We start from the raw sequence: 26,193 nt of genomic DNA on the forward strand, positions 1-26,193 counted from the left end.
ACATCTGAAAATATAAACACAAAGTTAACGAAAGGGCTTGATGCTAATATGACATGAGCAGGTGTGCAGTGCAGAACAATAATTTGAAAATAGTTTTACTGCATGCATGTGCGTAAGCACAATAGTGAAGCTATTCGCTTCATGTACCAATGTTTACCTTAGATAAAAACAGAGTAACTATTCCATAGCAAAAGCTTCATAGCTAAACACTTCAAAGTGTGCTTTGTGGAAAGCTGAAGGTTAGTGTGCAGAAAATATACAATGCTTAACACAAACCATATTAATTTAGAAAAAACAGACCTAGATTATTATACACATAATAATGTTCTATTATCTATGTACATATTACAGCATTAAAATAGAAAAGGTATGGAATTAAAAAATCACAGAAAATGTACTGTGTTGTTTATTGCTGCCACTACAAAATGTTTTTACAAAACTCCTCATTAACTTAGAACTGGTTTATAGAGATTACATTTTTATACTAAAGAACCAGACCAAGGTGTAACACTACAGAATTTATGAATCCGTATAACTACATCTAAGGAAGATTTTCAGGACAAACCTGTTGTGATATACGAGGATGGTCAGGACTTATAAGTTTGTGAAATAGTAGTCTAGCAGCGTTCATATCAACCCCCGAGAATCGAGCACTAGTTCTATAGTGATCATCATTGCTGAAGGGAAAAAAAAAAAAAGGCTGTAAGAATTTTGCATTCACTTCCTCTCCACACCTCACCCTCCCTGCCCCAGACATTTTTATTTCTGCTTCAATAAACTATCTTGAAATCTGAAATTTACAAGATTACCCACTCACCTGACAGCTAAAAAACTCCCATTTAGGCAGCCAGCTGAAGAAAATGTTCCATCTATTTCACTAAAAAACATATGTATAAGAAAAATTAGATTTACATATCAAATGGAAGTTTGTGTTTACTATAAATTGTTATTTATACCCTAATGACACTTCACATAATATCTAATCATGCCTATCTGCAATATCAGTGAATGAAATTGGATAAGACAAAATGCTAACTTGAGATAGTCAAAACAAAACAATTTTCATTGGACAGCTTTGTGTATAGGAACTGAAACAGCAGATCCCAAGTTCTGAATGTTTCTCAAAGAAAAATAAACTTGTAGAAAGTTGGTACTTTTCTACAGGAAAATATTCTGACACTTGAACTGATTCAGGCAATCACTTTTATATAGTGCTTTTTAGGTAGCTTCTTTCGTGGACTTTAAATGCTAATAAATATCTTTTTGCCAGTGCTATTAGACATCTGATCTATGAAAACTGATAATGGGCCCTGGCTTTATCCACAACCAAAACACACATTAATTAGTGGTACAAGATCCCCTCTTACAAGTCGCCTATCATTTTATTACATATTATATAAAAACCTTTCAGACTAGCAAAGTGAATGCGTGAAGAGAAAATTCATTCACAACCTATTCCTAGATGCATACCGTTAGATGTGAAGTTTGTGAATATAAACATTTTTGCTAATTTACAAAGTATGAATTTGTTCAGAGAGCTAAAAAAGTCACTGAACATCAATGAATAGCTAGTATTCACTAAAAAAAAAAAAAAAAAAAAAAAGTTAAAACTGAGAAATTCATGCAACGAATAGCTACAGAATATACTGCACATATCTAATAATAAATCTACAGAACTCTGCATTAATAAGCTTGAGGAAATAATAATATTTCAGTTGCTTGGATCTCTCTTTATTTTACACTGCAACTACAGGAATTTCAGTCCAGTAAGGAAGGGCCATCTACACTCAGAAATAACCACGGTCAACCTGGCCTACCAGGAACAGGGAAATGTCCTGAAACCCAGGGAAGCTCATCTTAAAAAAAAAACAAAAAAAAACCTGTATTCCAGCTGAGAGGTCTGACTCTTTAGAACTGCCAAAGGGGCAGGTTTCTCACTTGCTTTGTCCCACCAGGAGCAGCCCCTGTAGGATCCTCATTCAAAAGTCAGGGGCTGCTACGTTTTGAGACGTTCTCACTTCTGAATCAAGTGCGAGAGTACATTGCAGACCCAGACAACGAACACAGCTTGACACTCTAATCTGATTATGACAACAGAAGAGTACTTTGTATTACAGGCTGCATTTATAGATAAATTTCTTTTGTCCCAACTCATTTATTAGTTATGAATGGCAGCAAAATTGAAATTCACAAAACACTTACAAAAACACAGTTTCACATTATGTATGGAGGTAGCTGGTAGCACATGGCCTTCACCCTTCTATTCCTTCCCTTTGAGATTCTCAGTTCACTCTCCCTCTAAAGCCTGACCTGTTCTCCACCTATGTTCCTGAGGCCATTACTTTGATGACCAATGTTCTGTCAATACTCCCACTCAAGTCATCTGTCCTGATGTCAAATTCCCTATACTTTACTGTTCTTTAAAGGTCTGTATAAAAAGTGATTAAAAGTGATCACTCAACCAGTAGATCTCGACCAGCTGTACTGAGTTAAAAGGAGTTAACATGGATCTAAACCCAGCAGTTCTCAAACTGAGGGTCAGGACCCCAAAGTGGGTAGTGACCCCATTTTAATGGGGTCATCAGGGCTGGTTTAGACTTGTTGAGGCCTGGGGCTGAAGTATGAGCCACTCCACCTGGGGCCGAAGCTGAAGCCTGAGGGCTTCAGCCTCGGATGGTGGGGCTCAGGTTGCAGGCCCCCTGCCTGGGGCTGAAGCCCTTGGACTTCTTTTTTTCCCCCCTGCCTAGAGCAGTGGGACTCCGGCTTTGCCCCACCCCCACCCCCACCAGGGCGGTGGCGCTCGGGCGGGCTCAGGCTTTGGTCCCCACTCCTGGGGTCATGTAGTAATTTTTGTTGTCAGAAAGGGTCGCGGTGCAATGAAGTTTGAGGACCCTGATGTAAACAAGGGAAAAGGTCAAGGTTACCTAACCTCAACCACTTTTCCCAATCTAGACAACCCATAGAGGCTCCTTTTCTCCTACCCGAGTCCCTACGGACACCTTACCCCACTAATATCTCATAATCTCTACCTTGAGTCCACATTTTGTATCTTAAATGTTTGTAATTACTTTTTATTTAGTTGCTTCAACAGGAAGGAAGTAGAACTACTATAAGGCTTTAAATTGCATTAAAAGCAGCATAGTCAAGAATAAAGCTCTGATGTGTACAGCAAAGACAATAATTAAAACATTCTTTGTGAACAACTTTCATAACTGTGTGTATGTATTATAATTTAGTTTAGTTTTTAAAGATTTTTTCTCAACAATTTAATTTGTTCTTACTCAGCTATCTCCACAGGAAGCCTTCCAGATGGACAAGTCAGCAATTTCTGAATAAATACTTCGTTCACAGTCCAGATCTGCTTTGAAGAATCAGGACATCTGAAGTCATCTGGTGGCATCATGTTCTAAATTTAGAAGAGGGATGTCAGCCACAGAAAGCAGAACAATTTTCTCATTTATCAGTCTTACTGAGGGAAGCAAACCCCTAAAATGTAATTGACAAAACTCTTTATTTATACATTCATGTTCCATGAGACTATTACAGTAGTGAAATACCATATTAGAAGACAGAAACCAGATTATGCAACTTTCATTTGAATAAAGTATATTTCGTGTTAGGCCTTTTAGCTCTAGCTGGGAAATAAATTTTTGAATATTGATTGCAACTAGCATCTAAGTTACATTGTAATATCCCTTCAAACCCTACAGAAGATGTTACTGGAATAGCATAAAGAATAACAGCAGGTTTTCAGAGAAATATACAAGTTAAATGCAAGTGAAAACCAATGAGTTTTTTCAATTTGCTTAATATAAAACTGATTAATTTCAAATGAATAACTATGCAAGACTAGATAATATTACTTGCTGTGAAATAAATATTTCTTAAGTGTTTTAATAATGAGGGTCATTTCTTTAGGAAGAGATGCTCTTATGGGCACCTCCCCTCTGAACGCTGATTACACATCCCATCCATCCCAATGCTGATTTACTTACACCTGTGTGCAAATACACACACACAAAGGGGCGGGGGGGGGGGAAATCTCCTCCCTCTGCATCAGGGATGGCCACGGATGGAGAGGGGATATTGGATAGGGAGAGCCAGGGCTCTGAGGTAACACTGAGCATTCTATCTCTGGCGCTTGGGTTGCTAGTTCTTGCTCACACATTCAAGATCTAACTGATCACTATATGTGAGGTCAGGAAGTGTCCCCCAGATCAGACTGGCAGGAAACTTGGGGTTTTTTCACTGTCCTCTGAAGCATGTGGGTGCAGGTCACTTGCTGGGCAATATCTCACTTAAAACACTGACCTGCCATTGCAAGGGCCTCACGTATTGGTGCACCTCAGTCCCTTCTAGTCTCTGCCTGTGGCACATAATAGTCTAGTCTCCTCTGGGTTGTAATACTTTGGTCTAATTTCAGTTGTTGGGTTAATTTGCGGATGCTGGGGGGAGGTGGTAGCCTGCGATATACAGGAGATCAGACTAGATGATGTTAAACACTAAGACTAGGAACTATAGTGCTTGGTAACATGAAAAAAAGTAATATTTGGACAGGAAGAAGGAGGCAAGATGAAAATAAATATTTTTGTATTAAAGTGAGTTTATTTGTCAAGTTCTATCTCTACCTCATTTGCTGTCCCCCTTCCTCTCCCACTTATTGCTGGATTTTACATTTATTACTACTAAATCCCTTTTATTGTCTGCAGTCCTCACCATTTCAATCACCACAGGTCACTTTACAATTTATTTTTTGGCTTACTGTGATTAGCACCCATTTGGTATCATGAGCAAATCTGATCATGGGTAAATTTAAGAAACAGTTCAAATAGCTTTCCATTACTGAGCAGTAACTCAAACGCTCACAAGCGAGTGCTCTTCTTAACAGATTAATACATGCTCAACTGAAACTCCTTAGTGGGATTCTTTCATTTTTCATTACATGCTTCCCCACTGCGGTGAAAGGAACTCTGCAGAAAATCTGGAAGCACTTCATTGGCTTCTTTACACACAAGATAAGCACCAAAAAGAAAAGGGAGGCAGGGCAAAGGAGGGGATTTATATTTTAAAAGCTCTTCGCTTCTTGAAGCTGAAAATTCACTATAAAGGAAATCCCAGGGCAAAACTCAAAGAACTTCACCTAACCTATACTAAATATCCACTCCCCTAAGAGTCTCCCAGATGCAATCTCAAACCAGATACTAGCAGAATGGCTTGCTAAATTGCTGTGCTACCATTGGTTCCTTTAGTGGGGTAATTTCTATTTCCAGCTGCTCCCACTGTCCAATGGGAATTGAAGATGCAGACAATGTTAGTCACCACATTCAGTAGCTATTCTGACTAATCTCCTCCCCAAAACTTCCCTCAAACACTATGTGCAAGGAGGCTGTAGTGGGAGAGGAGTTTGACTTCCCCTCTGACCAACCCCATTTTTGTCTGATAAACAGGGGCCCTTACTCTTTGGGGTTGCCACCCATTGGCGTTTTACCCTGCAATCCAGTTTTTGGCTTCTGTTTTCCTGGTGGCAGGTGCCCAATTTTCAGCCAGAAAGTATGGTCAAAAAGGGGATGTGGCAGTGTCCAGTCAAATGTACTGAGCGAACACCAAAAGTCTAGTAACTGTGGTGTAGGGAGAGGTGCTGGATCATTAACCTGTGCCAGCCCCTGCTCAGCAGGGCTGCCTCCTACCTGCAGGCCTTATCAGGCTGCAGCAGCTCCCACCCCAGCCCTGGAGGAGAGGGAGCCCGGCGGGGGGTGAGGGGAGAGAAAGAGACCATCCAGCAAGCAGTAGGGGAGTTGAGGGGAAGGGGCCTTGACAGTCCAGTTACCAGCAATTAGAAACATGGCATCCCTACTACTCCTGCTGCCATCAAACCTCATACCTATAAAACTTTTAAACACTCTCAATACTTCCAACTCCTAAGGGAATTGCCTCAGCTCCTGTTATAATTGCTCATACCGAAACCTTCTCATTCTCTGCAAGGTCTATGATGGGGAAAAGGGACAGATAGGTGGTGGGCAAGAAGGAAACAGTTTTAAAAGGAAGAAGGCTGGAAGCAGCAAGAGGGAGCACAAAAAGGGCAGAGGAGAAATTTAAATTAAAAAAGGAAAATTAAGAAAAAATTGTGGAACTAATGACACACAAAAAGCAACACGATTTAGTTGAAATATGGTACGTTGTCATTCCTTTATCCTATCCTGTGCCCGTTTTGTCTATTTAGATTGTAAGCTCTTAAGGACAGGGAACTACCTTTATTCTATATCCGAGAGGGTCCTAACACACTTTTGGATGCCTTACAAATAATATACTAACAAACACGTTTTTGCTTCCCTCCATACCACAGAGTTAATCATGCACAGTATCTGCATGCCTGCACACAGGAAAGAGGACAGAGTGAGACAAGTAGAGTGTTTTATTTTCTGTAAAGTTGCTTTCTGCTAAAAACCAGGAACAGTGCCTTATATGCTTACGCAGGGAATTCTTATGCTTTTCAAACATTTTTCAAACAACGTAACAACAAAATGTTAAACTATTAAGAGTACTAAAGTAGCGCCCTGCTTATAGCACCTAAAGATTTATGGATATTATAGAGCAAAATAAATAATGGTCCCCCATGCATCAGTGATCGCCAGTTAACCTCAGCTAATACTTGTCAAAATGTACTTAAAAAAAAAAAACACAACAACAAAACAACAACAACAAAAGACAACTTATTTTGGCAGTTTATAGGAACTGGTTTTTTTGGTAACATTAAAAAAAAAACAACCAAACACACACACAAACACACACCGCACTGCAACTATATAAATACCAACTACATCTGAGCATTTTTACATATAAGAATAAGAAAAATCATGAAGAATTGTTAAAATTTATGTTGGAACGAACTTCTTCTGCTGCTTCATCTAGAATTCCAAAAATACTACAATATTCAAAATTTTAATCATAAAAAAAAGTAATATGCAAGGTTTGTTCAATGTTATGGTTAAGGTCTGGAGTTTGGCATTTTAAATTGGATTGCTGGGCAACTATTGTTTTGAACGAATTAAATTACAAAAAATTAAGGTTTCAGGCAAGACCCTGTGTATATTTAGGCAATGTAGATCTGCACATGAATATAAAATTGTCTTTTTTAAAAATTGCTATATAACTATGCTTGTAATCTAAGCTTTCATTTAAGAATAATTACATTTTTAGCCTTTATGGTTGTGAAGAAAAACTTCAGAATCTTAAGTGAAAGTAAGTCAACGCAGTTTTGTCTGCCTGAGTTGACAGATAACCTGTAACAGTAAATCCAGGGAACATATGAATGGCCCACATTCATCTGAGTCAGGGTGTTATTTCTATAATACCCAGAGAACTGTGCTAGCCACTTTACAATCATTTAAGAAGGAAGCTATGAGGCCCAAAGAGCTCACAGTTTAAGCAGAAGAAAAACTGATCGTGAAGGGAGGCAACAAACAAGCAAAATGACTGAGGTAATGTTTTATGCAGTGCAGTTGTAGCCATGTTGGTCCCAGGATATTAGAGAGACAAGATGGTGACAAGCTCTTCTTCAGGTCTGGAAAAGATACTCCCAGCATCATGGCAAAACCCTAGGTGGAACAGACTGTTTAGCACAAGTAGTTAGCACATACCGTGAGGGACTAACACCTCTGCAGTCATAGGACAAAAAGAGGGGGTTAGGGAGTCTCAAACTGCTGATGTCACAGTGTCTAAGACTGTAATAAGAACAAGGAGTACTTGTGGCACCTCAAAGACTAACAAATTTATTAGAGCATAAGCTTTCGTGGACTACAGCCCACTTTGAAGCTTATGCTCTAATAAATTTGTTAGTCTCTAAGGTGCCACAAGTACTCCTGTTCTTTTTGCGGATACAGACTAACACGGCTGCTACTCTGAAACCTGAAATTTATTAGAGCATAAGCTTTCGTGGGCTACAGCTCACTTCTTCGGATGCATAGAATGGAACACACAGACAGAAGATATTTATACATACAGAGAACATGAAAAGGTGGAAGTTTGCATGCCAACTGTAAGAGGCCAATCAATTGAGATGAGCTATCAGCAACAGAAGAAAAAAAACCTTTGTAATGATAGTCGAGATGACCCATAGAAGGTGTGAGGAGAACTTAACATGGGGGGAAGATTCAATTAGTGTAATGACCCAACCATTCCCAGTCTCTGCTGATGCTGCTGTATGAAACTACAATATATACAAATTGTGACTGTTCTCAGAGTATATCTAATAAAAGCAAGTGTCATTTGCATCAAGTATTAAGTTCTCCTCACACCTTCTATGGGTCATCTCAATTATCACTTCAAAGGTTTTTTTTCCTTCTGCTGCTGGTAGCTCATCTCAATTGATTGGCCTCTTACAGTTGGTATGCGTACTTCCATCTTTTCATGTTCTCTGTACGTATAAATATCTTCTGTCTGTGTGTTCCACTCTATGCATCCGAAGAAGAAGTGAGCTGTAGCCCACGAAGCTTATGCTCTAATAAATTTGTCAGTCTCTAAGGTGCCACAGGTACTCCTGTTCTTTTTGCAGATACAGACTAACACGGCTGCTACTCTAAGACTGTAATGAAATCTAATGATGACGATTTAAAATGTCAGCAATAAACTATTTGGCTACTAATCATTGTAGCAGAAACGATCAGCTAAACATGCTTATCCGTCACTGCTGGACGAAATACCAGATATTGGGGCAAGGAACAATAGGGAAGCTAGCTGCTGGTAAAAGTTGCTGAGAAGTGGCAGAAAACAAGAAGTTCAAACCCCACTCATGTCTGAGCCTGTCTGAAAGGGAAAGAGGACATGCATCCCATTACTGAAAGCTTCAAATGCATTGTAGGTGCCAAAAACCAACAACCAACAGGCTTTCCACTTTCCTGAGCATCCAAAATCCCAACTGTGAACTAACCCAGCCATGAAAGCCTCAGGATTCCCCCCTACACCTTGTACTATGCAGTTATGCATTTTCAATACTAAAACCAACAGAAGGTCAAAAAGAGGAAAAAGAAATTGTGGCGGGGGTCAGGGGAGATGAGCATAAAATAAACTCAAACTTACATTAAACAACAACATATTATTATACTGATTGTGCTGTTCTGGACCAAGGCTGAGTGCTATGAAGGGAAGAAGATATGGGAGGCAGAGGTACATAATTCTAAGGTTCCTGTCACATAATTTAGGTCTAAAATGCCACATAGGACAGAGCCTTGGTTATAGGCTTTGAAACTAATTCACAGTATTTTAATTTATTACCTGTGGATTAAAGTAGTGTGAAAAACTCTGATCTCCACCAGAGAAAATTCTCTTTACACAATAATATTCTTCACTGTCTGCAATGAAAATAAAATTTAGTTAATTCCAAATCTTAGTTTGAAATGGCAAATCACATTGCAATGAATACAATGACTGCTTGTCTATAAATCAAGCAATGAAGAAGGGTCTCTCTGCAGAAAGCATGATGTTATCACCCCTGCTCAAAGCTGGTCGACACAACACAGTGCTTAAAATTGTAGCAGCAACAGAAACCTTGGACTACACTCGCAAACGCACTTTTGTTATGCCACTCATTTAGCTCCTTTGGGCATCATCTGTAAGATTTTAGCAAATATTTCCTAGTGCAGAAAAGGTTTTAGGGAGATGGAAGTGTTCTTCTCTGATACACTGGGAAATCATAGTTGGCTACCTCCCAAAGCTCAAACAATGCAGAAATAGTTTAAAGAATTAATATGTAGTGTCACACATTTACCTGTGCTTGGTGGGCACTGCCCACTATAAGGAATCCAGTTTCCTTTTACTGTGAAGGGACTTTTCCTATTACTGGTTGATCCTGTTCCTAATTGTCCATTACCTCCAAGACCAAAGGAGTAAATTCTTCCAGATGAAGGAACAAATGCAGAGGTGTGCTGCCTACGGCAGAGATACAAAATTTAAAATAAATTATGCAAGCATTGTAACATGCTATGTGCAGGTCAAAATAGGACTGTTAACAGTATATTTAACGTCCTTCAGCATGTTACCAGAAACCATGTGTTCCAAGGTAGTGAAATAAAAGGACCTGCCTGGAACATTAGAGGACAGAGCAGCCATCTGGAGCCTGCCATCCCTTCCCACCCAAAGCCTGACCTGGAGGGTGGTCTTGGACATTTAGAATTTAAAGTTTCTGCCAGACTGGTTGCAATTCTTTTTCCTCTCAGCCTTAAATTCATGGTAGAGGAGCGGACAGCGTGGGATAAACAGTCATGAATTAATGTAGACTGCTAACAGGGAATGGTCCAGTCATGGTCACCATGGATAGACAGAATGGTAATTGAGGACAGTTTATATTTAAAAAACAAAGCATCCCTAACACCAGCATGATCATTTTGCTCCTATGTGTATCTTTCTTCCATTCTTTGTCCTTTTAGATTACCAAATCTTTGGGACAAGGACAATGTCTTCAGCTATGTCTGGGAAGCATCTACATTTTGGGTGCTACTACAATCTGAACAATGATAAATATCCTCCCTGGCTTGAACTACGAGTACACACACATATATGTTGAACACCCACTGCCCTGAAGCCATCACCTAGTGCTTTTATTTAAAAAAAAGGTATGTTTCTAGCCCTTGTGTTACACTCAATAAAGGCACGTATACATCTTCATTGTTCAGGATCTGGAGTTTGGTGGTTGTTGTTGTTTTTTTTAAATGCTTGTTAGATACTGTTTATTGCCTTCACTTAACATGCAAGGACCAGAATTAGGAAGGCAAGGATGGACACAGGTTAAAAATAAATGATTATTGCAGTTCTGTTTAGAGAGTCATACATCTTTGTGGTACATTTTTTATTTAATACTGTTTAAGATAACACATTTAAGTACTTCAAGTCTAACAATTTTGTCCTTACCCCTTATCTGTAAGGGTCAGAGTTCAGATACTTCACTATACAACTGGATGTTCAATGTACAAAATATTTTTGCCATTCATAGCTCTAGTACAGAATGGAACTTACCTCCCACAAGCGATCTGTGTGACAATGCTTCCCATAAGTTCAAAAACTTTCCTTGGGTTTATCTCATGGCTGGTAGAGTTATGACCCAATTGTCCATAGCCTCCAGCGCCAAATGTAAAAACGCCACCTTCCTAAACAAATATATTTGGATTAAAATTAGAATACATTGAACAATAAGAATCATCTATTGTACAGTTCTCCTTTCTTGGTTTATATAATTTTAACAAGATAGTGGAATAGAAAAATAAGGGTACTCATCTATACAGGGTTACAAGTTAATTCCATTTATGAAAATGTAGTACATCTATCATATATTACACCATTGTTAAATAATGTTCTTGAAATTTCCACATTATTACACAATAATTCTGCCATTAACATGATACTAAACCTTGTTTTTTCCTCTTTTCCACAGATGAACTACAATTGCACATAAAAACTCAAAAAAAAAAAACAGGAAAACCCTAAAACTTAATTCATAAATATATTTCATAATAATTTCCAAATAGGAAGCTGCCCTAGTCAAAGAAATGATGCAGAGTATGATTGAAAGCATTAGCTTCATCATTTGAAAGCACAGGATATCAAAAAGTTTCAACATGGTTGTAAGGCAAGTTCAATTATTTTTAAAAAAATGTTTTTGATTAATTTAACAGGAAATTAACCAAAAACCATAACAGAAGAATGTTAATCAAAAATGTTTTTAAAAGTTACGCAACTTACCTTACAACAACTGTGAAAATTTCCATATTCAAATGCTTTCAAAATTGCAAAGCTGATTCTTTCAATTCTACTCTGCACCAGACTGGATCTCTGCTGGAAATCGTCATTAAAATGGCAGCATCCGCTGAGAAAAACAGCCCCATTCACTGAATTAGAATAAACAGTGCCAGGTACTTCTAAATTCTGGAAGGGCTTTTAAAATACTCACATACAACTAGTTCCTCCACACACAGAAATATATTAAGACCCTAATTTTGTAATTATGCAGAGGGACTGCTGGGCTTGAAGGGACTACAGAAAAATCATGTTAGTTTTAGTATTTACAGTAAATTAACATATCTTAACCATTCACATTAAAGGGACAGTGTCAACTTACACTTCTTGTAAATCTGATTTAACTATTTTACTAATAATGCCTTAGTAAAAGGAAAAAAAGTTTAAAATACAGTTTACTGGTCACTATTTTGTTTATACTGTGCATGTCTCAACTTGGACAATTAGTATTAGTGAAATCAGTTTCAATCTCAGGATTATAGTGGTGCAAATATTTGGTTCACATACACTGCAGGGTAATATTTGTTCATAAATAATTGCTTCTATTGGACATCTTTTCCTATAATTATGGAGAGATTTCTATTATTTGAACATTTTTCATAAACTAATTTATACAAAATACAAAAAAGAGACTACAATAAATAACGCACTTAAACATAAACTGAAGTTAAGTGTCAGTTGTGGTTCCGGTATTCACCTCTGTATAGGATTGAGCTATGACGACATAAAACTAAGAACCCATCAAATAAAGGATGTTTCTTTCATGAGAGGGCTGAACCTATTGGTAAAACCCTGAAGGAAGCTCATACTCTAACTGCTTGCACAGTAGTTACCCTGTGGATAACGTCGGACAATTTCCACTATTGCTAATTACTTACTATTTACAAGTAATACTGCTGCTAAATTAAAATAAAATCCATCAACTGTACAATCTAATTTGGAACTAACCTTGTCAGGGAAAACTTTATGACAAATGCAGTAAAAGTAAAACCATCCAGCTCAGAAGTTTATGTTAGTATTTAGAACAGTGCACTCTAAAGCTCAACTATCGCAGAGTTTAAATAATGCCATAAGCAATGTCGTGGTCACAAAGTGTTTTTAATAATGTAAAAATCTTGCAAATTCATCTTTAGTAAAGCTGACACATCTTAGACCACGGGTTCCCAAACTTGGTTCGCGGCTTGTTCAGGGTAAGCGTCTGGCGGGCCGCGAGACACTTTGTTTACTTGAGTGTCCGCAGGTACAACTGCTCGCAGCTCCCAGTGGCCGCGGTTCACCGTTCCCAGCCAGTGGGAGCTGCAAACCAAGTTTGGGAACCCCTATCTTAGGCTGAAGCCTGGTCTACGTTTACAAGTTAGGTTGACATAGCTACGGCACTCAGGAGCATGTAAACCTCTTCCATCATTGTAGGGAGCATCTACACGATAGTGCTACAGCAGCGTAGCTGCAGCACTAAAGCTGTGCCACTGTAGTGCCTGTACTCTATAAATATGGTTTATGTAGCTTATGAAGAATGTGGGTCTTTATTTAAAATGTTTAACCTTTCTCTTACTATTATCATGATTTCACAGGCCATATTTTATCCATCTAACTTTTAAGAAATAGAAATACATTGCAACAGAAATATTGCATTTAGAGACTTTAAAAGAGCATTGTTCACTGCTACATGAAGTGCCTAAATTAACAAATCAGACGATACTTTAAGTACTGTACCTTTGTAAGAGCAGCTGTATGATCTTCTCCACAACAGATGTGAATAATTTTCTGAGATCTTAGGGACTTCAGCAGATTAGGAACATACCTGTCTGAAGGTTTTAATAAAAAGTTGGTCACATTATGTCAGTACATAAAACGTGTTTTGAAAAAGAAGTTGCATCAAAAAGCTCTGTCTCCAGATTTAACTTTCAAAATTAGTGATCTTTTGGCCCAAATTTATTAATCTATAGGATTCAAAAATTATAAGAACCCAAAATACAGAGACATTAAGTGAGAGGTACCATATAAAAATACTATATAAAAAATATTCATCCTGAATTTTGATAAACAAAGGTTTACACTCCTTAAAATTAAAGACACTGGCTCATGAACTTTATCCCACAAATCATGGAATACAATGCAGTACATTAGACCTAAGGTGGACAATGCAGAAGAGGAGAGATTATCCCATGCATATGTTTTAGATGATGAAAAATGTTAATTTGTTTTTTTAAAAAGTAAAGTGTACAGAGATAAAATTACATTGAATTTGCACACTCCAGGAGTTTAAAAAAAATGTTTTTACACAGCACATGAGATACTGTTATAGCAATAGACCATGTCAGAGTTAGTGTTCGTTTTAGAAGCAGAAGTTAATTTCCCTGCAGATATAACAGACTAAAACAGTATTGTCATCTAGTTGCACAAGTGAAAATTTGTAAACTAACAATACTAAAGAAATGTTTAAATGTACAATGACAATTGTATAACTTTATTTAAAAATAATTTTCTGTACATTAAAAATGTATACTTTATCAGTGCCTGATAAAAATGGGGTAATGTGGACTCTAAAGAGCATCTACAAAGACTATGAAATTTGAAAACAATGTGTTTTCGTTTTCCACTAGACTGATTAACTCTGAAAACGTGACCACTAAAAACCAGTTTCAGTCTTTCTAATCTTCTCATTGTAAAAAGGACAACCATATTTAAAACTATTACTTCAGAAATAAGTTTCAGTTGGATTGTATTTTTATTGAGAAATTTTAGAGTATTATACATTTTTCCCATTCTCCACCTAACATGGAACCGACACACATCCTCATTTCCATAGCTAACTGTCTCATTAACCAGTTCCCAGCACAATTAGACATTTTGTTCTAATTTCATCTGAGATTAAATAAATTCTGCATCTGTAGATTAATTTACAGACTATAATTAGCACTAAATTGTGTCTCTCTCTCTCTCTCTATATATATATATACACACACACACAATACATTCATAACTACAAGCCCTGAAACTTGGGGTGGGGGGCGGGGGGGAAGAGAACCTACTAGTCTAAAAGAACAGGAGTACTTGTGGCACCTTAGAGACTAACAAATTTATTAGAGCATAATAATAATAATAATAATAAATTTGTTAGTCTCTAAGGTGCCACAAGTACTCCTGTTCTTTTTGCAGATACAGACTAACACGGCTGCTACTCTGAAACCTACTAGTCAAAAACGGTTTGACAAATCCCATTAAGAGGAAAGGAACATTAATTTTTCCTCATCACATGGTTTGTTTTTGAATTGTTACTAAATAAACAGACCAAACAAAGGAAATATTTTATTATCACTACAGTCCCCAAAAGGGGTCGTTGGAAAACAGAAGACAAGGCAAATATATAAATGAAAAAGATATGTTAAATTTGTCTGTATACGATTATCTATTAGACTATAGGTTAAAAGCAGTCTAAGAAAATGTGATCATTTACCAAAAGGTAGATTGTTCAAGTTCTAAGTAACTCAACAGAATCATTCTTGTTAAGTTAATTTAAAAGGGCAAAGGAAAGGTTAAAAAGAAAAAGAATGAGAGCTCAAAGAGCTCAAACGCTTTTTCATTCATAAATAGAAAGGGAAAGGGACTCAGCAGAATTACAGGACAATTTTGTCAGTGAGAGCTTTTACTATGAAGCAATGAGACAATATCTTTTCTATTTTCTCTTTTGTATGTAACTATGACTTCAGCTCTCATAAGTAGTATCTGACAGGACTGTCTGGATGATCCTGTCCCATTTCCAGGGACCCAGTTACACCTGATCTCATTCTGGGGTGGGCAAAAGAAACAGAGGTTATACACTTTAGTCCCACTTGATAAAAGCTCAGCACATATGCAAATGTTGCAGTCAGGGCCTTACTTGCTAATTTACAATACATCCTTAGTCTGTAAAGAGGGAAGCTGTCCTGGGTTTTGAGTTACAAACTCAATCCAGGGTGCCCAGGCAATGGTGAATGTAAAACCAGACACTGAATTAACAAGACCAGGATGTTTATATAACTCTGCTAGTCAATGATGCGGACAAGAATTCCAATTTGAAGATTATTCCAAGACACCGAGTACAAGGCAGAGCCACAATAAAGACTTCCAGTGTGAAATATTTTGAAGTAACAACTACTCACCACTTTCATCATTAAGACCAAGTTGACCAAATTTGTTGCGTCCCCATCCAAAAATGGCTCCGGAAAGAGTTAGTACAAAACTATGTGCTCCTCCCGCTGCAATTTGTGCAAAAGGGATTCCCAGTAAAGATTTAATCATTTGAGGTGAAGTCTGCTTTTTAAATTCATAACCTATACCCAGTTGGCCATATTTATTCTGTCCCCAGGAATAAACTTCACTTCCTGTTAAAGAGAAAAAAAGATCTAAGATGAAGCAGGATCAACATACTTTAAACATAATTTATAACTGTGTTCAATACCTTTAACAAAAAGGACAAACTCATGACCTTTCAGAAATTAAACAGCTAGACTATTTTGTACAGGGAATTCAAATAATTTCAGTAGTTCAGAGATTTTTATTGATTTGGTCTTTCAAACTCAAAACTGATTGTAATTTGAGATTGAAGTCAAACCGAGATGTCAGACTAATTTGAAATTAATATTTAAATCAATTCAAAAACTTCAAGGTTGCACATAACTTTTTCACATCAGCAGCACCAGCTAATTATTAGCCTTAGCAAGTAAGATGGAAATGGAACAGTACGTGCTTCCATCACTTATTAAAAATGCTACTGAAATTAATACAAATATTGATGTAATTAGTCTCAAATAAATTTAATAATTTTGCTACTGAAATGATAATTTACAGCATGAACCACCATTCTGTAACTTACTCTACTATCCACAATAGCTGGCATCTATTGGATAGTTTAAGAAAAGAATTATCATGTGAAGTTTTGAAGCCTTTTCAGTAAATGTTAAGTTTCAAATTTTATCCAATTACTCAGAGATAACATCACTACTTCACACTTTTATTGGCTCAAGTTAGAAATACTTATCTATACACAAATGTAAAATAGCAGCCTTGTCCACTACAGTAAGGAAGTTTTAAATTACTCACTATTGCTAACATTTTTTCAACTCCATCCACGTCAGCAACACTGCAAAGCCCTAGAATGGATGGGCCATTGGCTTTTTAAGCACAGGCATTGATTAGACCTGCTCTGAGCAGGCTTGGACGACACCATTAAAAATACTAGAGGCCCATCTACACTATGACTCCCAATGTTGCTAACACTGGTGGAACTGAGTCAGCACTAGTAATGGTCATTTTTAAAAAAGTTTCCCTAATGTAGACAAAGATAATACGGCAGTTGTGTTGAGCTCTTTTTTAAAATTAAATATTCTGTAAGAACAATAGCTCTTTGTAGGTATACCACTTTTTTTTTTTTTTTTGCTATGCCTGTCAGAAATTGACTCTCAAATAGCATATATCAAAAATCAAATGTACTTGTCCCAAATTATTAAACTCAATATATACCAAACAAAAACAATTTAACAACTGTTATAAAGGTTTGGTTCATATAAGCTGACAACGTAGGATGTGAAGAACAATGATGGAGGCAAGTGATGCAGGTTTGTTTTTTACATAATTCTCCATTTGTAAGTTCAACTTTCATGATAAAGGGATTGCACTACAGTATTTGTGAGATTAATTGAAAAATATTTTTTTACACAGTGAAATATTTGTAATAAAAAATAAATATAAAGTAAGCACAGTACACTTTGTATTCTGTGTTGTAACTGAAATTAATATATTTAAAAATGTAGTAAACATCCAAAATATTTAAAATAAATGGTATTCTATTGTTGTTTAACAGTGCGATTAATCGAACGATTAATTTTTTTAATCACTTAACAGCCCTAGTATGAACCAATCAGCCAATGACCAGGCACTTTACAATCATCACTGACAAAGCTGGCAAGACTCAGTTCAAGACAACTGAAAAAAAATAATGAAAACATGAATGACCTATTGAAATAAATGGGACTACTCATACACATGACATTATGCAGATCCATAAATGTCTGCAGGATTAGGGCCATACTTAACATTGTAAAATGCTCTTATTCATCAAGATCAAGTGACAAATTGGATTTTCACATTTTGATTTCCATAATACTCTCAAAGAACATCAGTAAAACAATTACATATTTTGGAGACTTGTCAGACATTTCATTATTTTCTTTTAACTCTATGTCAGTTAGAGAGTAGCAGAGAAAAATAATTCTAGGGCTATCAGGACAGAGCTATGTTTTTATAATAAATATCAAGTAAAAAAAATTCAGAACGTTCTTTTTTTTTTTTTTTTTTTAATTAAATAAAAAGCTAACATAGCTAAGGCAATAGGAGGTGGGACTTGGCACAGTGTCAAAGGCACCTTGGAGATCGATTTTAAAATGTGGTTCCTTCTTAAAAAAATTCTATAAAAAACCCTTTTGAATTACCCAATAGAAATTCACATAAATACTGCAGAACAACTTTACTTACCTTTTGAGAGTGCAAGTGAGTGACAGTAGCCACAGGCAACTTGCATTATTTGGATATCTGATAAGCTTTTGATATTTCTATGGGATTAAAAAGGAGAAGGAATTAGACCACCAGATCTTGGCACTACGAAACAGTACAACATCTGAAGGAGCAATAATACAGAAATGCAAGTTAAACCTTTTCACAAAAGTAGAGCTAAACCTACTTGAAATATTATAAAACATCTTTTAATTTAATTTGTAAATTACAAAATATTAATCCAAAACTCTGGCTAGCTGTAACCCACAGAAGTTTGTTACTGAGTTTTATTAATAAATCAGAGATTCCTCTGCAGAATTAGGACTTTTGTTTGGTGTTATCTTGTTTCAGGGGCACAAGGTTGTCATCCACCTGAAGATCTAACACTGAAAGGGAGATGCAAAAGGAGATTGGCCTCCTAGATCTACCAAAAGCTTTAAAATATGTTATTCTTCATCATGTTAATACAACTTTTTGGACAAATAATTCCAATCGGTTTACAAGGATCAGATTGTTTTTTCCTTATGCCACATACATTTGAATCCTCACTCCATTGCAGTCAATGAGAGTTTTGAAACTGCACTCAGTGGGGCCAGAATTTCACCCTAGGAATATAACAAGCTTACGTGAGCTGTCTGACCTGACAATCTTACTCAAAAACCTGTAAGTGTATATAAAGATGCATGAAATCAGTCATAGCATTTTGCTTTAAACTAATGCTGTGACTGACGCTGGCAGACCAGGTGCCAGCCCATGCAAAGGCCTCCAGGCCTCAACTGAATATTGACCAACACATAGTTGGAAACCAGTCTGGCTCACCTGTGTGTTAGTATTGTTACCATATATGTTATGCTGATAAGAATGTGTTCAGACTTGATTAAATACTTGTAGGACACTGCATGTAGTAATCTCAGTTATAACATCCACATCTCATGTTATAAGTTTATAGTAAGTATTTGCATTGTAATCCTCTGTAATTATATGAGCCCTGGTCTACACTACAAACTTATGTCACTATAGCTATGTTGCTCAGGGGTGTGGAAAATCCATACTCCTGAGCAACACAGTTATACCAACCTAATCCCTAGTGCAGACAGAGCTATGTTGACAAGAGGACTTCTCCTGTTGACATAGCTACTACCAGAGGTGGAGTATCTACTCCAAAGGAAAAGCTCTCCCATCAGCATACATAGCATCTTCACTAAGCGCTATATTGGCCCCTGGAGTGCTGTAAGTGTAAACAAGTCATCAGCCCCTCTGCCATGTACATTGGCCAAACCGGACAGTCGCTACGCAAAAGAATTAATAGACACAAATCTGACATCAGGAATCAAAATACTCAAAAACCAGTGGGAGAACACTTTAACCTGTCTGGTCATTCAGTGACAGACCTGCGGGTGGCTATATTACAACAGAAAAACTTCAAAAACAGACTCCAAAGAGAGACTGCTGAGCTAGAATTGATATGCAAACTAGACACAACTCAAACTCCGGTTTGAATAAGGACTGGGAATGGCTGAGCCATTACAAACATTGAATCTATCTCCCCTTGTAAGTACTCTCACACTTATTATCAAACTGTCTGTACTGGGCTAGCTTGATTATCACTTCAAAAGTTTTTTTCTCTTAATTAATTGGCCTCTCAGAGTTGGTAAGACAACTCCCACCTGTTTATGCTCTCTGTATGTGTGTATATATATCTCCTCATTATATGTTCCATTCTATATGCATCCGAAGAAGTGGGCTGTAGTCCACGAAAGCTTATGCTCTAATAAATTTGTTAGTCTCTAAGGTGCCACAAGTACTCCTGTTCTTCTTTTTACAAAAAGGAGCCTTACTTAATGTAAAAATGCTGGCTTCCTATAGAAGGTGTTAGGTCCTACCCACCAAGGTGGCCCACTGAAACCAAATGAGCTATTGTGAAACATCAAAGAACAATTACGTGGTTAATTGCATTCCTCCCCTCACCCATGAAGAGGAGACATGTGTGTGAACTCATCCCATCAGCTTGAACTCTGGGGCGAAAGGAGTAAGAATACCCCACAAGAAACTGTAGCTCTCTGCTGCTTGGACTCTGAGACTTTGGCAAGATTTCTAAGCATACATCAGAGATCCCCAGCTGCATAGGCTGGTTTGGCCCTAAAGGACATATAGAGATTGCATATACAGCAACTTCTGTCACCTTTTGAAACCTAAGGCTAACTCATTAGTATATGTATGTTTATCTGCTTTAACCATGTAAATAACTAAATTTGTTTTTCTTAGTTAATAAATCTTCAGTTAGTTTAGTATAGGACTGGCTACCAATGTTGTCTTTATTGTAAGATCTAAAGTGGAATTAATGTGGGATTCGGCATAACCTTAATATTGTGGTGATTTTTGGTATAAGGGACCATCTATCACTAAGGCAAGCTTGCATAGGTGGCAAGATAGAGCAGAAGACTGACTGTCACTCCATGTTAGGCTGTTAAAGTGCCTGAGGAGTTTATTCTCGATACTTGGTTGGTGAAATCTAAGTACAGAATTTACAACCAGTTTGGGGTTTGTGCCCTGCTTCTTAACAGTCTGTCCTGAAGATGGTACTCAAACTCTTGAGCCACGCTAGACAGCTTAACAGTGATGATTAAGAACCCAATCCAGCAAATACATACACGTGTTTAGCTTTACCACCGTGATTTCAACCTTCCATTGGATTTAAATAAAACTACTCATGGTAGTAAAGTTGAAGCATGTGCTGGATCGGGACATAAGGTTAAGGTATGCCAAAAATATTGCTTAAAGTTAATAGGGACTGTTTGGTGGAGATGCAAACCAAGCATATCCCCCTTCAGGGGGAAACAAAAAACAAAACACACACACTTACACTTTGATTACATAACCAGAAGGTATATTATTCCATCTCAGCTAAGTACTTCAGGTGTAAAATTAGAATAAAGATCAGATTACAAACATATCCATTTTCCTTTACCCACATGATTATTTAAAAAAACCCCTCTAAGTTCCTAAAAGGTTAGTTCACTTCAATTGTTTTAAAAATAAAAGCCAGTAGCATCTACTTATCTTAATTTGTGTTTTTAAAACATCCACCCTTCTCTTCCAACGTATTCATCTACCAAGTGTGCCTATTAGCAAGAACCCACTGAGTGACTGGGGAGGAGGTAATAAAAATTGTTATCATCAGGTTCCACAGCTGTAAAGTAACCTTCTATACTTTACAGAATTACTTGACAAATACTTTAATTATGGAACGGTTTGAATAGTTTCACTTACATGTCTTTCAATGTAACAAGTTTTCTTTAAAAAAATATATACAAATTTTACTTTGATCACTATTTTATTTACCTGGGTATTCTGATACATTCCTCTGTTCCAGGCAAGCCAAGCTGTCCATCAGTAGCAAGACCCCAAGCATACACTTGGCCCTTGTCATTTAATGCTAGTGTGTGGGCTTCTCCACATGAAACAGACACAATATTCTGGGCATCCAGGGCACCAACATGCTCTGTAAAAGTAAGAGAGGAAAGAAATTATGTTCTAATATACTACAGTTAAACAAAAAATTTCCATTCCTGCCATTGTATACTAAGATATTAAAATGAAATATCACGGAAAATTAGTCTAAAAGCATGCCAAAATACCTTTATTAATGACATAACAATCCAACAAGGGCAAGTTAAATCTCACCGTATTATTATCCCATATAAACAGTGACCAGGATTAAAGTATCGTTACAATACAAGGGCACTCTATCAACTGGAATGCACGATAATAGTAACAGTTCTCTTCTAACCTTAAAATCTATGAAAATGAATGCACAGACTCAGTTAACAGTAAGGTGATTATTACTGAATGATTAAATGTATAGCCATTATATAAAAGAGGAAAACATTCTATTATGCACGGATTATCATCATCATTAAGAAGTCCTTTAATAGAAAGGCAGATTACAGACTAAGGCCACCATCCTGCAATGGACTCCACACAGGTGGTCTTCTGCATGCATGCACAGAAGGATCAGGGCCTAAAAGCTAAATTTGATGCACAGATACACACAGACCTCTGAAAAACGTGTAGTGAATTAAAGACATAAGACTCCATTGTTAACCTCTTGTTTGTCACTACTCTGTGTGTGCATATCTTCAAATATGTTTGGCTGTATTCAAAGTGTGCACTTGTGCTGGTCAAATAAGCTACATCCCCATGCACTCAATAGCAAACTTGAGAAACTGGGCAGTTAAGCAAAATTATTTAAAAAAAAAAAATAAAATTGAAGATGTGGTTTTCATAAAAACTGCGAACTAGTTATAGACTGAGAAAGAATGCACTGGGACATAAGCTAATGCAACAGCTGATGGGAGACTGTTGAATGGTTTCAGGGCCAAACTCTGGGACATGATGGAAGGGACAGAGAACCTATTAGAATCAAAGCTATGTTTTCAAAGGTCATTTACTATACGTTAAATTATTTTAAATTTCAATTATAATAGTTGATTGGATTCAAGCATTAATAACCCAAAAGCTCCAGCACTGTACTACTGCATGAGAACCATAAAGTTAAATTGAGCTGTCCTTTAATTTTCCAAGCAAAATGAAGTGCAAAAAAAGTAAAACAGCATAAACAGTTAAGACTAAATGATATTTTTTTTAAAAAGTTGTTCATGTTTTAATAATTTATGATAGTAGTAGTAGTACAGGTAAAGCAGATGTTTTAAGATAGACGTTTTTAAATCTCTCAACATCCCTTTAAAGGAGAAGACGTAAAGAAAACCATAATAGACAGAACAGGAATCCAAGGTAGTAGAAACTGCTTTTGGTAGCATTTATGGAATTAAAAACAACTGCCCGGTATTTTCCTCCTCTCTAACTTCTTGTGTTCAGAAACCTCCAGAAATTTTTATTTCAACTTCAACAAGGTTATGGGGGAATATTAGAGTCCTGTCATTAACACCAAAATGTTCATAAGTGTCCATGAATCATGTGCTCATTTTTAGACAGTTTATGCTCAATTTTCTAAAGTGCTGACTTAAACAAAAGCTGTGAATCCTCAGCACCTTTGAAAAATCAGGTGCAAGATGTCAAATTAGGCATCCCAAAATTGAAGAACACAAAATAATTGAACATCTGAAGTGTAGTTTTCTAACATGTTGTGTTTTTCTTAAAGCCCCAGATCCTGGAATCCTTTGAATCTCAACTTTCATTTTTTACAACATACTTTCTATGCCTCATGGGTATTGGGAAAAGTCTGAAAACATGACTTGAGTGTAAAGATTCAGAAACCACAAGGCTAATAAAAAAAATTAAAAATCATTTTTAAGCCAATCATAATTTCTGAACGTGAGTTTGGCAACTGAGTGACTGCAGCAGTGACAGAATGCTTATAGATAAGTTAGCAGTTGGCAAGCACACAGAAGTACACATATGCCCGTAAATGAAAACAAACAGGAAATCCACTCTCTTTTGCCCTCGCCTCACACACATGGCATTCTACAGAACATAAAAATAACTTGAATGGTAAGTGGAGCTCTACCCTAAGCATTCCCTGTACTGCCAAATAAGAGGCAGACCAATATTTCATGTATCTGGTCATTTTATAAATAATAAAAACAGGGGGAAAAGATAAAAAGAAAATAGGAGCTCAGGAAGAAAAATGTTGCAACTCAGAAATAGCTTGTAAATTTCATGCTCAGGCTTGCTCCTAATTTAAAAGTTCCGTTTGGTGAGATGATTAAAACCCAGTAGTAATCACAAAAAAAGAGTCATTAAAAGTGAAAGCTTTTATTCTGATAACCCCAGACAAATCCAGGAGCTTGCAGCACTAAATGCTAAAAGGTTGCAGAAATGAAAGAGAACAATTTGCAGCAATTATGCTGTCAGTCTCCTGCTGGTCTAGTGTCCCAGCTTCACTACCACTAGAGGCAAAACGAACTCGTTATTTGGGTGTAATTATTTCTGAGAAAGAGTCCTGTCATCTTCCCGAAGCTCACAGCAGCACCTCTCCCCACATAAGTAAAGATTATGGTATAAAAAGATAGTTGATATTTTTCAGTTTTATCTATTTAAAGCCCTTGAAGAATGAATCCCTTTTGGAGATCATGCAACTACTACTACACAGCTCTGTCTTACCATGAACCACTTAAGCAGGAGACCCTGCTACCCACACTACTTGGCTTTTCCTTTACGGAACATACAGCTGGGAACCACTGAGATAGCAATAAATGCTAGAGTTCAGGACCTGTAAGTATTTCTATTATAAATACTAACGACAAGAGGAGATTATAACTTGGCTTTAAGGCTTCAGACCAATTTTTTTTAATATTTCCAAACATGAACAATTTGATATACTCTTCATACTCTTAGTAATTTGTTGCATTTAAGTTATTTAAAAAATTAGAAACAGCTTGCTTTCAAACACTCTCTCAACTCCAACAGGTGCTCGTTAAACAGAGCCTCACAAATTCACTTTTCTTCATAGGAGGAAAATGTCATGCAGCAGCCCCTAAGACAGATACATTTGGGTGCATAAAGCAATCCACTATATCGCTTAAAAACAGAATTTTTGCACCAGTACATTGTCTTTTAAGTTTGGTTTATTTTCAAATTAAAATGACAGAGATACAGAAAGTTCAGTGAATAATTACTGTGCACACAAGTCATAGTTAAAGTGCACACAGTATATTTTAAAAGAATCTATATGTACATACTTCATGATAGAATGTACATCATATACAGTAATCTAGTTCTACAACCTCTCATTTACAAACTACTGTCAGTGATCTATGGATTGGAAAAAACAGAATGGCCATACTGGGTCAGACCAATGATTGATTTAGCCCACTATCCTGTCTTTCAACGGTGGCCAATGCCCAGTGTTTCAGAGGGAATGAACAGAACAGGTAATCATCCAGTGATCCATCCACTGTCACCCATTCTCAACTTCTGGCAAACAGAGGCTAGGGACACTTCAGAGCATGGTTTTGCACCTCTGGCTAATAGCCTTGATGGACCTATCCTCCATGAACTTATCTAGTTCTTTTTTGAACCCTATTATAGTCTCGGCCTTCACAACATCCTCTGGCAAAGAGTTCCATGGGTTGACTGTGTTGTGTGAAGGAATACTTCCTTTTGTTTGTTTTAAACCTGCTGCCTAATCATTTCATTTGATGACCCCTAGTTCTTGTGTTATGCTTTCTTCACAGTAATCATGATTTTAATAGACCTCTATCATATCCCCCTTTAGTTATCTTTTTTCCAAACTGAAAAGTCCCAGTCTTATTAATTGCTCTTCATATGGAAGCCGTTCCATACCCCCTAATAATTTTTGTTGCCCCTTTTCTGAACCTTTTCCAATACATCTTTTTTGAGATGGGGTGACCAGATCTGCATGTAGTATTCAAGATGTGGGCATACCATGGATTTATATAAGGCAAAATGATATTTTCTATCACTTTTCTTAATGATTCCCAACATTCTGGTAGCGTTTTTGACTGCCACTGCACATTGAGTGGATGTTTTCAAGAGAACTATCCACAATGACTCCAAGATCTCTTTCTTGAGTGGTAACAGCTAATTTAGAGCCCATCATTTTATATGTATAGTTGGGATTATGTTTTCCAAAGTGCATTACTTTGCATTTATCAACACTGAATTTCATCTGCCGTTTTGTTGCCCAGTCACCAGTTTTGTAAGACTGCTTTGTAACTCTTTTGCCCTCTGCTTTGGACTTAACTATCTTGAGTAGTTTTGTATCATCTGCAAATTTTGCCACCTCACTATTTACCCCCTTTCTCCGGATCACTTATGAATATATTGAACAGTACTGGTCCCAGTACAGACTCCTGGGGTACACAACTATTTACCTCTCTCCATTCTGAAAACTGA

General features: G+C 37.0%; 1 protein-coding gene across 5 annotated transcripts in view; it reads right to left on the reverse strand.

Moving 5' to 3' along the window:
- Nucleotides 1–26,193, reverse strand: part of HERC4 (HECT and RLD domain containing E3 ubiquitin protein ligase 4) — an 86,646-nt gene that overhangs the window by 52,434 nt on the left and 8,019 nt on the right. For 4 of the 5 annotated variants that reach the window (XR_004646425.1, XM_034775478.1, XM_034775476.1 and 1 more), the window contains exons 4-13: nt 21,658–21,817; nt 18,298–18,374; nt 15,927–16,148; nt 13,498–13,589; nt 11,008–11,138; nt 9,764–9,924; nt 9,271–9,347; nt 3,282–3,406; nt 818–877; nt 566–677 (exon numbers count right to left, since the gene is read on the reverse strand). Coding sequence is in view for 4 of the 5 variants with exons in the window: in XM_034775478.1 (XP_034631369.1) it covers nt 566–677; nt 818–877; nt 3,282–3,406; nt 9,271–9,347; nt 9,764–9,924; nt 11,008–11,138; nt 13,498–13,589; nt 15,927–16,148; nt 18,298–18,374; nt 21,658–21,817 (1,217 nt within the window). In the remaining variant the exon portion in view is untranslated. Of the gene's footprint in view, nt 1–565; nt 678–817; nt 878–3,281; nt 3,407–9,270; nt 9,348–9,763; nt 9,925–11,007; nt 11,139–11,730; nt 11,844–13,497; nt 13,590–15,926; nt 16,149–18,297; nt 18,375–21,657; nt 21,818–26,193 lie in introns of those variants that run through there. The other variant, XM_034775480.1, reaches the window with a different exon arrangement.

This window comes from Trachemys scripta, chromosome 7, assembly GCF_013100865.1.
Source record: "Trachemys scripta elegans isolate TJP31775 chromosome 7, CAS_Tse_1.0, whole genome shotgun sequence".
Taxonomy (NCBI): Eukaryota; Metazoa; Chordata; order Testudines; family Emydidae; genus Trachemys; species Trachemys scripta.